This window comes from Toxotes jaculatrix, chromosome 23 (genome assembly GCF_017976425.1).
Source record: "Toxotes jaculatrix isolate fToxJac2 chromosome 23, fToxJac2.pri, whole genome shotgun sequence".
Classification (NCBI taxonomy): domain Eukaryota; kingdom Metazoa; phylum Chordata; class Actinopteri; family Toxotidae; genus Toxotes; species Toxotes jaculatrix.
In genome coordinates this window covers 11,351,955-11,366,387 of record NC_054416.1, presented here as the reverse complement: position 1 = coordinate 11,366,387, position 14,433 = coordinate 11,351,955, and the positions used below count along the sequence as shown (strand labels likewise).

General features: G+C 39.6%; 2 protein-coding genes across 2 annotated transcripts; both read right to left on the bottom strand.

Annotated features, from left to right (window-relative positions):
* Positions 1-836: 836 nt before the first annotated feature.
* Positions 837-2,355, bottom strand: LOC121177504 (up-regulator of cell proliferation-like). The gene is made up of 2 exons (XM_041031829.1): positions 2,311-2,355; positions 837-1,484 (listed from the first exon to the last, which is right to left on the bottom strand). The coding sequence occupies exons 1-2, from the start codon at positions 2,353-2,355 to the stop codon at positions 837-839; spliced, it is 693 nt and encodes a 230-aa protein (XP_040887763.1).
* A 2,758-nt stretch (positions 2,356-5,113) lies between these two features.
* Positions 5,114-13,681, bottom strand: LOC121176793 (interferon-induced very large GTPase 1-like). Its single transcript, XM_041030874.1, is given in 6 exon segments — positions 5,114-10,176; positions 11,130-11,390; positions 11,690-11,962; positions 12,128-12,206; positions 12,294-12,368; positions 13,568-13,681. Coding segments are annotated over 5 exon segments (5,319 nt in total). The 5' UTR covers positions 12,339-12,368; positions 13,568-13,681; the 3' UTR covers positions 5,114-5,515.
* Positions 13,682-14,433: the final 752 nt, after the last annotated feature.

Genomic DNA, 14,433 nt, shown 5'->3' with positions numbered 1-14,433 from the left:
TCTGGGTGTAACTGGGCATGTCCCTTTCTTCTACCCGTCGTTTGGTTGGTGTGATTTTACTTGCATCAAAACTTGTGTCCAACCTTTGTTCCTTGTTTTTAGCAGCCCTGATACCTAATGGTGTCTCCTTCTTATCTCATGTTAGCCACAATTGTCTCATATCAACCACATTTTGTTTTTGATGGTATCTGGGTTTCTATTGACTACTTAAAAAAAAAAAAAAACATTCCAGACTATTCCTCTTCTTAATGTTACATACACTGGTACGTCCCTCACACATCTCCTCATTACAGTGCCATTAAAGTACCATAGCCTATGCAGTGAGAGATAACACATTTTGTAGTACAGCAGTAACAGACAGAGTGGCGCCCAAGGCAGCCACAGGTGCAAGATAAGCAGAACACAAGTGGATTCCACCTCATGGAAGAATACACAGATGGATTAGAACACATTGCACAAAACTTGACACCACAATAATATCATAAAGGGATTAAAATCGAACTCAAAACATATATGAACACAAAGATAGACAGATTTTATGACTAAATAATATATTACATTAAGATGAGAATGATTTCTGCCTTTATTCAACTGAACTGTTTATAGAACTTTGCACTGAACTCAGCTGGACTGCAGAGACCTGAAACTTGAGATGATGAAAAGTGTTAAATTATGGAAATAACTATGAAAATAGTTAAAGGTTATTTTTGCTGTAATGTCTTCTGCATTTTTCTTGGCACTTTGGCACTCTGGACAGTCCTCATCAACCAGGATTCCCAGTTCATGGGCAATGTCTGCCATCTGTTCAATGCGTGTCTACGTATCTACTACATCCCTCACTGTGCCTTGTGGTGCTGGTTGGTCAGTCGTCTGCATCCAGAGTTTAGATCGTCAAAGAACACATAAACTGCTGCAGATGTTTTAAACAAGAAAGAAAATTGTGTTTCAAATGAAGCAATGTCCCCACGAAGGTTAGCTATAGCCACTGGCTCACTGAAAATGTCCATGTTTTTGTTTCCACAAGGGAGGTACCAGGTAATTTCAGTCAGTCCGTCAGATATTTTTCTGGGACTGTCACCACCCTCCATGTCGTGGTGAACAAAAGTGTCATGGTACTGCTGAGAATTGCTCAGAAGCTTATTGAGAATCTCTGACTTGGACAAAGAGCACTCACCCAGTCTCACAAAAGAGATCACTGGAAGTTCAGAGAGAACAATTCTGTCTTCAATAAAGCCCTTTGACTGTGAGAGTGACTGAGGTCTGTACTTTTTAACAATGTCTCTCATGGCCCAAAGCATGAGTGTGCACTGCTGTGTGTCACAATTAAGAAGCAGCAGAGGCACAGAGAACTGACACATGGACATTTTGAGTGATATTTCCTGCTGTACAAAAGCATCAGAACACAGAAAGAGAGCAGTGATTATGTCGAGAGGGTTTAGAATGTCACCTGAGTTTGGACTGTTGATCAGACTCTTACGATCTAACTTTTTTTTTTTTTTTTTTTACCTTTCCCAGCATCAAAGTCTGGCTCACATTCTGATGTACATTTCCCATTCCCATTACATTTCCCATTCCTGGCTGTCACATGTAGAGTCCTGCCAATGGCAGGACTCTACATCAATGAAGTACAGGCCACTATAATCACACAGTGTGGGATCAACTGCAAACATCAATCTTTTGTTATTCTCTTTCCTGATGAGTTCTGTCCCACCCATGCAATACAGACTAATTCAGCACCAAACCAGATACTCCACAAAAGAGTACATTAGGCCATATTTCCGCAACCTGACAAAAAAGAAACAGTCAGTAACAATGTGTTTTAAAAAAAATAATAATAATGACAAAACACAAGCAGAAAAGGCATGTAATTTAATGTGTGACTGCATAATTTTGGATCAAACTGAACTATTTGCTCAGTTTTGTGATATCCAATCATGGTAACTGGCACTATTGTTTGTTTGTTTGTTTGTTCAAAAGAAATAAAAAGAGTTTACAGCCAGGCTAGCAGTTTAGTGAGGATGTACATCGAGACAACATTGCTTAGACTTAGATTGTACTCACAAAGCTCATTAATCCTAATATGCTCATGTTTAGTTTGATTGTACTGATCAAATCTTGATTTAGTGTGTTTGCATAATAACATTTGATAATTAGCACTAAAGGTTCATGATAGGACTCCTTATAACGAGAAAAGGGTATGAATCTTTAGTGTAATGAGTCCAATCATAAACTGATCGGACAGTAATGTAATGTACCTGGCATGTCATTTTATTGTTTTTAGAATTTTTGGTTATCCATCACTGTGTTTACCTCTTCCTCCTCTGAGTTATCCATCATGGGTTCACTCTCAGTCATCTTGGTCCAGATTATTCAATCTGCTTCTCACTAAATGGGAAGGAGATTGGCACAATAGAACCTGTATTATTCACTGACAACACAAAAGCATTTAGTAACCCACCTTTGCAGAAGAGAGTTTACCCATTGAAATACTGCATTCTTCCATCCAGGAGGTTTTTAAGTTATGCAGTGTTCATAGGTAAAGTATTTGTCCTGTTGCTGTAGATAAAGCACCACAATGCCCCAATGCTGTTCACACCCCTCCTTCAGCAGGGTGAAGGCACTTTCACTTTTGATTCAGTGATCACATGGTTTCCCAGAAGACAAAACTTCTGTTTAGATCAGATAATTTAAACTGATAAAATCACCTCAGACGGCTCAGTGCATTAAGATACTTACATATATATACACCTGTTGTGTTATTAGCAATTCAGTGAAACCATGGAAATCACAATGTACATGCAGCTCAGACTTTATGTCTCCTTCAACTATATTTGAAGCAGAACTGGACTGAAGCTCTAATTTCTGACTGATGAGAGGGAGACACAGGTTGCAGATTGTAATGGAAAATTCCAAGCATTTGTGATTATCCTCGTATGACCTTTTGTTCTGTCCATGTTTTCTGCTGAGTCAGTAACCACGAACTGGTTGAGCCAGTTCTTCCAGGTGCAATCCTGAGAGAACTTGAGATAACAACTTGTTTTGATACACTTCTGCATAGTTATCACATGGTTATCACATAAAAACTCAGAGAACTAGCTCTGTAGCGCTCTTCTCTCTGCAGACTAATTGTTACTTTGTATTGGGTATGAGTCTCTTTGCAAAGATAAACAAATAACCCAAAAGAACCTTCTCTCAAAGTCTTTGTTCAGTCTCCTCGTAGAATATACACTTTCTCCCACAAGATGAAAAAAGAACAAATTTACTTTTACAAAACCACAATGTTAAAGCAAATAAAAAAAATACAGTGACCTGTCAGTGCAGTCAGTGCTGAGGGTGTGTGTGTGTGTGTGTATGTTTGGATGAGTGAGGTGTGTGATGATAGGCAGTGATGTTGAATGGCATAGGTCAAACAAAGATGTGCAGGACAGAAGAGCTCTCATTTCTAAGACATTTCTTCTTTGTAGTTCCTGTAAGGCAGAGGTGTCCAAACTGTCCCACAAAGGGCCGTGTGGCTGCAGGTTTTTGTTTCAGCCAATCAAGAGCACACAGTTTGACCAATCAACTGTCTGAAGACTGAGATCAGTTGATTAAATGAGTCAAGTCTGGTGTGCTGCTGCTTTGATTGGAACAAAAACCTGCAGCCACACAGAGACCTCTGCTGTCAGGTTTTATTCAGGCCCAGGTACGTCTGAAACATGAACTGAGAAACATAACCAATGCAGATGCTTCCACACAGGTGCACTACATGGTACAATGAAGCAGCTAACATCCACTCAATGCCTCCATCCATGAGGGACGAGGGGTCAGTGACTGGTTTGATGAGTATGAAAATGATGTGAATCATATGCTGTGGTCTTTGCAGTCAGCAGATCTCAACCCAGCTGAACAAATATGGCAGCTGTTGGACTGACGTGTTTGTCACCTGTCTGCACTGCACAGTCTGTCACCCTGCTCAACTCACCCAGGCAGTTATGTAACCCCACCTTTTTGACCCTTTTCCCTCCAAAGCACCAGAACAAAGAAAGAACCAGTGTAAGTTCACTTTCTAATCTTACCTGTTATTTTATATAGTTAACATTTCATGTATATGAATGTTTCATGGCTTTTTTTATGTTTATTTGTGTCTCATTGCATTAGATTCCTGTGTTTTATACCCTGGAGATAATGGAAATGCCAAGATGGTGGATACATGAATGAAGTAAGTTGAAGTAATTTCAACCTAATTTGCTTAATTTATTCAACTCTTTCTTTACATTTTAATTTGACATGTAATTGTATTTATTCTGATCTTGATGTATTGTGATTTCTCCTTTCAGGTGTAGAAAAACTCATCCATCCATTTTTCCACCTGACGATGGAAGTGTGACAATTTCCACTTTCAGATTCTGGATCCTGTGTTGAAATGTGCACTCCACATCAGATGTTCAGTGAGTCAACTCCACCTCCTTCACTGTAGTTTCTTCAAAGACAGTGACACATATACATTGAAATCGTCAGCTTGCTCTCCATTGTGAAGTTGTACCTGTTGTCTTGTTTTCAGATTCTTTGTTTGAATTCAGAACCTGAGACTTGAGATGAAGAAAAGTGAGAGAAAAGTGTTAAATAATGAAACTTTAAAAAATGATTTCAAAATAGTTAAAGGTGATAATGTTTCTGTTTACTGTATGCTGTGATTGTGATCTGGGAAACACTGAAGAAATTCACTGCCAGACTGAATATTTAGTTTCTTTATTGAATCAGTGAACAGAATAAATGATGTTAATTCCTTTAGAAGTGTTAGAATTTGGCACCAGATACTTTGGCACCACTTTGTCACATAAACTACATGTTAGACATACAGACTGATCTTTTACTGTTTTGAAGATTTCAATATTTTGCAGCAGATATTTCACAGAAACAACAACAAATGTTTAAACATTTACTGAACAAGTTTCTGTTCCATTATGATAATACCACATACACAGAGTAATATTTTAAAAAGAAATAAAACCATACATGTAGATATTTAATATCAGAGACTTCACAGGAACAAAAACAAACATAAAAAACTTCTCTGACTTTGTTATCTGCGTACATCATTTCAGTGTCAGTATAATGAAGTTCATCTGTTTCACAAAATCATCAAATCAAATTTAGATTTAACTTGGTATGTTTCTTACATGTGATCCTAGCATGTACATGCACTCAGAGTATCATGAAGCATTTAAACATGCTCTCATAATCAACAAAGAGCTAAAGCTGATTATTTTTATTAAACACATTACATCTCAAACAAAGGTGAGCACTAATGGCAGAGTTTCTCTCATAGTTTCCTATTGTAAGTCACAGTGGTAAAATACAGTATCTCTGCTCTAAATATCATCAGCCTTGTTATCTTGTCAACAGCATGTTACTATTTGTGATTTTCTTCTATGTCAAATAAAACAAGTAAGATCAAAATATCCTTGAGAAGATAATGAATGAATCAGTGTAATGAGGAGAACGTGCACCTCTGTACCACAGAGCATGTCGTCTCTCACTTGATGCTAAATGACTCTTTGAGACTCTCTTTTGCCTTTTCAGGTGTGATTCCTTTCCAGGATTCAGGAATATCAGCAGGCTGTGCATCAAATTCTTCTGCAAACTCCCTGTTGAACCTTGTCAGTATATATTTCCAGTAGTCTGATGCCTGAAGGCTTATGTCTGGAGGAATTTTCCAGTCTGGGAAAATTTCAGTGTAACGCTTGTAAGGGTGCCATTCATTGTTTGTAGCATGACAGCGAAAATATTTGTCACTGATCACAAGAGCAGAGCAAATGTCAGTGGGAAGTTTGTCTATCCTGTGCAACTTGTGTCTACCCAGACCCTCTGGCCGATGCAGTGAAGCCCAGTGCTCAGTATGGGCTTTTCCTCCTGCCTCACAGGGCACTGCACAGAATGGACACTGTTTACCACATCCAATCACTCTGGTGAAAAGCTCGTTCTGAGGATTCACATGGAGATTTTTTAGTTTCATCTGGATGTTTGTTTTTTTAAGCTTCTCCCTAAGAGCTGCTGCCATCTCCTTCACACACTCTGTGAGCCAGTGTGCAAACTGTTCCTGGTTTGCTTTGTTCAGGATCATGAAAGCACCAAGATCATCCTGGGGAATGACCAGTTTATGTCCAAGTTCCTGACAGACATGTGACACAAATGTCTTCAGGTTGTCATTGTTTTCTGTATTAGCTTTGTTGATAGCATCATTTATGCTGTTGATACTTGACTGAAGATGTCGATCCTCAAACTCAGATATCATTGAACTGTCTGAAAGTTGTTTTACCATTTGCTCATGAATCCATTCCCTTGCATAACGCTCATACTTCTGAATATAATTCACATACTTTTCAGAGTCATCCTTTAAAAGCAGATCCAGTAAAACTGAATACTGGAAAAACATTCTTGTGCTGAATTCTTTTCTTGTCAGCATTTCACCAACGATATCAGGACCCAGGCAACGGTTGACAAAGTCTTCAACTGCAGGCTTCAAGCATCGGTCTGTGAATTCTTTTGCTTTCTTCTGGCATTGGTCTCGTTCATAGAACACGTCTTTAAAATCAGCACGAAACTTTTCTTTGTTTTCAGTCAGACATCTGTAAGGATCATTCACATGTAGGAAATCTTTGTGCATTTTCTGGAAGTGTCTGGCTGCAAATCCACAGATGTGCTATTTCAGAGGAACTTCAAACTCGATGTCTGTCTTAACATCCTGATTGTTTTGCAGCATCTCATCAATGATGTGTAGGATCTCTTCAATGTAAGTGTCAGAATAATTGTTCCTTCTTTGGACTTTTTCATTCACAAATTCAGTGCAAGTAGCAATGATGCTATCAGCCATTTTTTGCACCATTGCTGTGTGATTTGACAAGTTAAACAAGTTCCTCATGTTGTGTTTAATTTGGTTGAGGAGTCCTTCGGCTGTATATTTGAATGGCATTAGTCCACACATTTCCAGGTTCTTTGCATTCAACAGCTGAGATGCATGAGCCCCCTTGTTCACCAGATTTCCTCTCAGGATATGGTTCACCCTGGTGAAGACATCTATTTCCTTTTGTTCAGAGAAAGACAGTTTCTTCACTGTCTCATTCCACATCTTATCAAATTCTCTGTCCAGTTCTTCATTTCTCATCTGGACATTCTTCTTCCGACATTCATCAATCAGTGCACACGCTGCTTTTTCGATTTCTTCTGTGTGATTTTCCTTGATTCGTTCGAGTTCTGTCATTCCCTGTTTGATTTCAGCTGCTGCTCTGAGCTGATTGAGTACAGAGCTCTCCATCTCTCGACGAAGGCTCTTTGCACTATTGGCAAAGTCCTCTTTGTATCCTTCAACCAGACAGACATGACCCTCTGTTTGCTTGAAGTACTGTGTCAGATTGTCAAGAAGTGTCTTCTCCCATTTAGTCAGCTCTGTGCAGGCTTCACTTTTCAAACATGTGACAAATTCTGTCAGGTCAGCTATTTTAGATTTTGCAGCAACTGTACCATATTTTGAAATTCTTGTTTCAGCATTGGTAACCCATCTGAACATGTCTTTTTTGAATTCCCATTCCCATTTGTTGAATTCTGTGCAGAGCCTCATGTATGCATCAGCCACCAGACTGTTTCTGAAGCTGAAGATTAAGTTTTCATGCTTTACTGCATTCCACAGGTTTGACATCCACTCTTTAAACTCAGAGATGTCATTAGCAGATGATGCAGAATTTCCCAGTAGTTGGATGATGTTTTTCTTGAGCTCATATACAGCTTCACTGTACCCTGCATTGACCGGTGCCATTGGTGGGTTTCCATTCCAGAGTCCAGGAATGTACCAGTTCCCAGTGTCTGGACTGTACTCCATCACATCGGTGAAGCTCTTGTTCTCCTCTTTCTTTTCCATTTTGGCTGCTGCCTGCGTCATCTCATTTAACTGTTGCAAGAGCAGTGTCCTGTCTCTTAAGTTCTTCTCATGGGCAGAAACATCCGGCATGTTCTGGTGAACAAACTGACATTTAGGCTTTTTGCCCACCTCTTTCATCCTGAGGAAAGCATGCACAACTATCTGTAGGATGTCCTTCATTTCTGTTGAATTCTCCATTGCAATATTGATGATGGTGATATCACTCAGCCCCACAACAAGTGTTGCAAGTTCATTGTCATGCTCATGGCTATCATCCAGTTGTGCAAGCTCAGGTGACTTTAAGCCCTCAGTGTCAATGATCACCATGAAGTCACAGTTGAGAACCTTTCTGACGTCTTCATTGATCCTGATCAGCAACATAAAAGCACCTCGAGTGCATTGACCACTGCTGACTGCAAACTGCACTCCAAACATGGTGTTAAGGAGAGTGGACTTTCCTGTGCTCTGAACTCCAAGAACTGTGACCACCAGTATCTTGCTCTTTGGAGACACCAAGTCACTGAGCTGAGACAGAACGTCACTCACCCATCTGAGAGGTATGTTGGATGCATCTCCATCTACAAGCTCAAGGGGAAATCCATCAAGCAACAATCCTGCACACAGTCTGGGCAGATGCTGTAACTGTTGACGTGATGGGTGTGTCTCTGGAAGGACAACTGAGGCCTCATAGATTTGACCCATTTCACGGAAAAAGTGTTCAGTTCCCAATGAGCTGCTGGAAAGTTGTTTGTCAATGTCTTTGATCTCGCATTTTTCTTTGTACTGCTCCCTGAGGTCAGACAGTTTTTCTCGAGACAGGTTATCGAGGTTGATTCGCATCCATTTCAGGAAATAACACCTCTCTATCCCTGGGCTTGATAATGCATTGATGAAGCAAATCATTGCATTTGATATGTCATAAGAGTTCTGTTTGCTCCGAAGTTTTTCTTTCTGTCTCTGTAGATCACTTTTGTAATTTTCTACATTTTCAGATCCAACTTTTCGAAGTCGAAATTCTTCCTTGTCTAAGCTCGTCAGTTCCTTCCATATTTGGCCTTGCAGGGGAAGCTGAGCTTCTTTGTATTGAAGGGTGTTTTGAATTTCTGCAGTAATATCATCTGCATTTTTCTTGGCAGTCTGGCACTCTGGACAGTCTTCATCAACCAAGATTCCCAATTCATGGGCAATGTCTGCCATCTGTTCAATGGGCATCTTCATCTTTGGGTTCTCAACCACATCCCTCACTGTCTTTCTCAAACTTTTGACAAAGTCTGCATACTTTTTCTCCTTAGTCTTGAGAATAATATTGTTGATGGTCAAACCCAACTTAGTTGCTTCTGTCTTTAGAGCATTCAAACTGAAGGTCTTACTCTGATGGTTACCCACCAAGAAGATCTGTGCCTTCTGATGCTGGTTGGTCAGTCGTCTGCACTCAGAGTTTAGATCATCAAAAAACACAAAAACTGCTGCAGATGTTTGACACAGAAAAGAAAATTGTGTTTCAAATGAAGCAATGTCTCCACGAAGGTTAGCTATAGCTACTGGCTCACTGAAAATGTCCATGTTTTTGTTTCCACAAGGGAGGTACCAGGTAATTTCAGTCAGTCCATCAGATATTTTTCTGGGACTGTCGCCGCCCTCCATGTCGTGGTGAACAAAAGTGTCATGGTACTGCTCAGAATTGCTCAGAAGCTTATTGAGAATCTCTGACTTGGACAAAGAGCACTCACCCAGTCTCACAAAAGAGATCATTGGAAGTTCAGAGAGAACAATTCTGTCTTCAATAAAGCCCTTTGACTGTGAGAGTGACTGAGGTCTGTATTCTTTAACAATGTCTCTCATGGCCCAAAGCATGAGTGTGCACTGCTGTGTGTCACAATTAGGAAGCAGCAGAGGCACAGAGAACTGACACATAGACATTTTCAGTGTTATTTCCTGCTGTACAAAAGCATCAGAACACAGAAAGAGAGCAGTGATTATGTCGAGGGGGTTTAGAATGTCACCTGAATTTGGACTGTTGAGCAGATCATCAAGCTCTAACTCTGTATCCTCTGACAGATCACCATGGTTTGACTCAGATTCTGATGTACATTTCACATTCCTGGCTGTCACATTAACCATCATTAGTTTCTTCAGAAAATACCATGGAAGATCTGAGTTACACCTGACAGGTTCATCAGTGATGGTCTTCTCATCGATCTGAAGTATTTTACTAAGGGACAGCTTCTCTGTGTAGTGCTGCTCCAAGCCCAGATCCTCCAGTAAGCTCTCCAGGTGTGTCTCTGTGGACATAAAGAAAATGGTTAGTGTAAAATCAAGATTTTTATTTTACTAAATTATGCATCTAAATTTAAAGGTGCCCTGTGCATCTTCTGACCCCTTGTACAGCAATGAGGCAATTTTTTTTATGAGAGGTCACCCATCATGTTCATGTGTGCATGAAAACACACATGGACAAATGCATGCATGCTAGTGACACTAGTCCTGCCAGTTGTAGGACATTACATCAATGAACTACAGGTCACTATAATAACACAGCATGGAAGTGACTGCAACAATAAATCTGTCTCTTTCCTAATGAGTTCTGTCCCAACCAGAGTACAAGACAGTGCTCTAAAACCAACAAGGCAAAGGGATTCTTTAGACCAGATTTCAGCAACGTGAAAAAACGAAACGGTAAATAACAATGTTTTTTTTTAAAAGAGCAACAAAAAAACAAAAACAGAATAGACATGTAATTGAATTTTTTCTGACTATAAATGTGCACCATTTTGGATCAGACTGGTTAGTTTGATTGTACTGATCAAACCTTAATTTTGTGATTGCATAATAATGTTTGATAAGTAACAATAAACTCAATACAGAGTTGAGAGTGCTGGGAATTTCATTAGTTTTGCAGGTATTCAGTCATGAAGCTAATTAAAAATTAGTCCTAATGATGCTCCTATAGGAGAAGTAAAGGGACACAAACAGCTGTTTAAAATTTCATTACAAACCATCTAATACCTGTTCAGATATTTCAACAAAAATCCAAAATTTCAACCTGCTGGTGGCGCTAGACGCAAAGTCAGGATCAGCAAAATTGAATGGGATCCTCTGGGGATATTTGTCTTGTAGTTGAGGTTTTATTTTTCAGTCTGGATCATTAATTAGTTTGAATAGGCTAGTTCCCCTAACTTGAACAGCTTTGTGATTTTATTTGAAAAAGTACTGAATTCTTTTTTCTTTCTCTTACTTGTGTGTGCAGATGTTACAGTTGGCTTGCTTAGTCTTTCATTCTTCAGTTGTGCAGAAACATGGAGGGAGTAACACACCCCTGGCCTCAGGCTGCTGAAGGTAACACTGGTTGTGTCTGTTCTCAGCTCTTCCACAATCTCTCCCTCACTGTAACAGGTCACAGTGTAGCTCTCCACTTCACCAGCAGGAGCTTCCCACTGCAGAGACAGTGACTCACTGCTGACATTACAGACTGTTACCCTCACAGGTTGGAGGGGCTCTGAGAGAATAGCAGGAACAAAATGTTTCATTCAAACCTGGAAATGTAAGTTCTCTCTGCATGTGTCAACATTTTAAAGTGCTGTATAGCTGCCAAAGATAAGATGCATGATAGACAACAAGGCCACAATAAGCAGAGCACAATTGTGCAATGTACAAATACACTTGAGAAGTATATATTCTTATGTTAAGGCTATGTGGAAGCTTTAATTGTGCTCAGCAACCATTCAGCCAATGCTTTCCTGCACTGATGAGCAGTTTGATTTCAATTCAAGCAGCATTATGTTATTTTCTATTTACCTGTAAAGACGGATACTGAAGCTGCTTTGCTTTGATTTCCATTCTCTGCTGTCCTTGTGATCCTGAAAGTATACTCTGTCCCAGGATTCAGTCCCTCAACATCTACAGTGCTGGAGTCTTCCACGATCACACTGCCTCTCTGTGTGTCACAGGAATAATCTATTTGAAGTTTATACCTGACAGAGGAATCAGTTTGTGCCAAGGGAGCCAAGCCAAGAGAGACAGTCTCACTGCCTGAGTAGAGAACTGTTACTTCTCCTGGTGGAGGAACATCTGCAACAAGAGAAACACGAGTCAGTCTCTGCACATTAAAACATGTTTTCATTACAATATGTACAGTTTCCTGACACTTGAATATTGTTTTCCTTATTTCTTTGTTTCTGGTAAACAACAGATATCCTCAGGCTGCACTCCAACACTTGGATCAGTCACACTTACAGTCAGAGTGTCGTGTTACAGGAGCGAATCCTTCCTCACCATGAAGCTCAAGGAAGGCGTCTGGTGCATCATAGGACTCCTTATAATGAGAATAAGGTATGTATCTTTAGTTTAATGAGTCCAATCATAAACTGATAGGACAGTAATGTAATGTACTTGTACTCACCTCTTCCTCCTCTGAGCTATCCATCGTGGGTTCACTCTCAGTCATCTTGGTCCAGATTATTCAATCTGCTTCTCACTCAATGTAATAAGACACAAGCTTTTCATCAAACAGCATAATCAGGGCTAAGTTTTAATTAGCTTCATGACCAAATACCAGCAAAACTAATGAAATTCCCATCGCTGTAAGTTTAGAAAACCCTTCAGTCAGCAACACCCTAAAATTACAACAGTATTTGATCTTAAATGCCACATGAAAACAAAGGAGAAAATTCTGCTGATTCATTCCATCTCCATGCAAGTGCATTCAAATCATTTCAACAGAACATCTTACAGTGGAAACCCTGAAATGTGATAAAAGACAAGTGCCAGTTATATTTTTTTCTCTGGTGGAAAAAGTATTCAAGTATTCATTTACTGAAGTAGAATTTATAAAATAGTCTAAACAGTTTTTTGCTGGGCCGCAAAAGTAGATCATGAAAAAAATTTCACTGTGATTCTTCAGCGGCTCAGTGATAAATGTTTGGCAGTGATGCTGAATGGCATAGATCAAACAAAGATGTGCATTCTTCTTTTCAAAGGGCAGAAAGAAGGAACGAGTAAAGTTTACAGCCACTGTGAACAGAACTGCAGCTGCTCTGCCTGGCTGTGGTGCCTGAAGCTGTAGCTGTGGATATGATGTTACCGCCAGAATAACAGCAACAGAAGCAAAACTCAACCCCCACATTACATTCTCCACCGTTATCAAGCAGTGTTCTATACCCAGAAAAATATATTTGTTTGGGGATCCTCTTAGTGAAAACCTGAGAGTTTCTAATTCTTCTAACAAAGACATGAGAGGAAGAAGAAACACCTGCCACTCTCAGCTGAGCTTGGTTCAGGTCCATCGTACTTCACAGTAATATCCAACAAAACAAAAAATTAAATAAAATAGATTTGTAAATAGAGAACTAAAGCCACTGCTATAATGATGACAGGGTTTCTTTTGCTTCTCTGACAAAATTCATGAATGTATCATGAAATATGTGATACACTTCCTGTGTCTGGTGATATAACATAAGTAATGATTATGAATAACAACATCAACTCATCTCTCAATAAAAGTAAAACACTGAAAACAGTAAAACATTTCTCTGTGTCAGGCTCATGTTGCCAGGATTGAATAAGACTTGCTGTGAAGGCCATGAAGGTCCTGTATTATCAGAACACATTAGTCATCGCTTGTACAAATAGAACCTGTATTGTTCACTGACAAAACAAAAGCATTTAGTAACCCACCTTTGCAGAAGAGAGTTTACCCACTGAAATACTGCATTCTTCCATCCAGGAGGTTTTTAAGTTACGTGGTGTTTGTAGGTAAAGTATTTGTCCTGTTGCTGTAGAGAAAGCACCAGACTGACTGAATGCTGTTCATGCCCCTCCCTCTGCAGAGTGAAGCCACTTTCACTTTTGGTTCAGTGATCACATGGTTTCCCAGAAGACAGGACTTCTACTTAAAGTAGATCAGATAATTCAACTTGATAAAAGTCAGCTGAGGCGGCTCAGTGGATTAAGTGAAGCCACAGAAATCACAATGTTCATTCCACATTTTCACAATAAAATTTAGCATCAATTTAAAATCAGGGTTCAAGTTTCACACTGACTTTTCATTAAAACTTGATCATTGTCACATATACACAAACACTCATATTTTACCAGGATCCAAGTGAGCAATGTGTGTGTGTGTGTCTGTGTCTCTGTGTTTGAAAGAGTACAGGATGTACATAAACCATTATATGTGTGGCAGCTCAGACTTTATGTCTCTCTTTAAAGTCTGTGGTTTCAACTTTATTTGAAGCATAACTGGACAGAAGCTGTAATTATAAGCTATAAATAACTAATTTATTTTCACAAAACCCTAATGTTAACTCAAAGTAAATGAAAAATACAGTGAGCTGTCAGTACAGTCAGTGGTGAGGGTGTGTGTGTGTGTGTGTGTGTGTGGATGAGTGAGGTGTGTGATGATAGGCAGTGATGTTGAATGGCATAGGTCAAACAAAGATGTGCAGGAGAGAAGAGCTCTCATTTCTAAGACATTTCTTCTTAGTAGTTCCTGTAAGGCAGAGGTGTCCAAACTGTCCCACAAAGGGCTGTGTGGCTGCAGG

Excerpts from the sequence above, each read along its gene's own strand:
- LOC121177504 (XM_041031829.1), bottom strand. The coding sequence starts at position 2,355 with ATGACTGAGAGTGAACCCATGATGGATAACTCAGAGGAGGAAGAG. Across the intron at positions 1,485-2,310 it reads ATAACTCAGAGGAGGAAGAG|TTAGATCGTAAGAGTCTGAT; the intron begins GTAAACACAGTG and ends AAAAAAAAAAAG.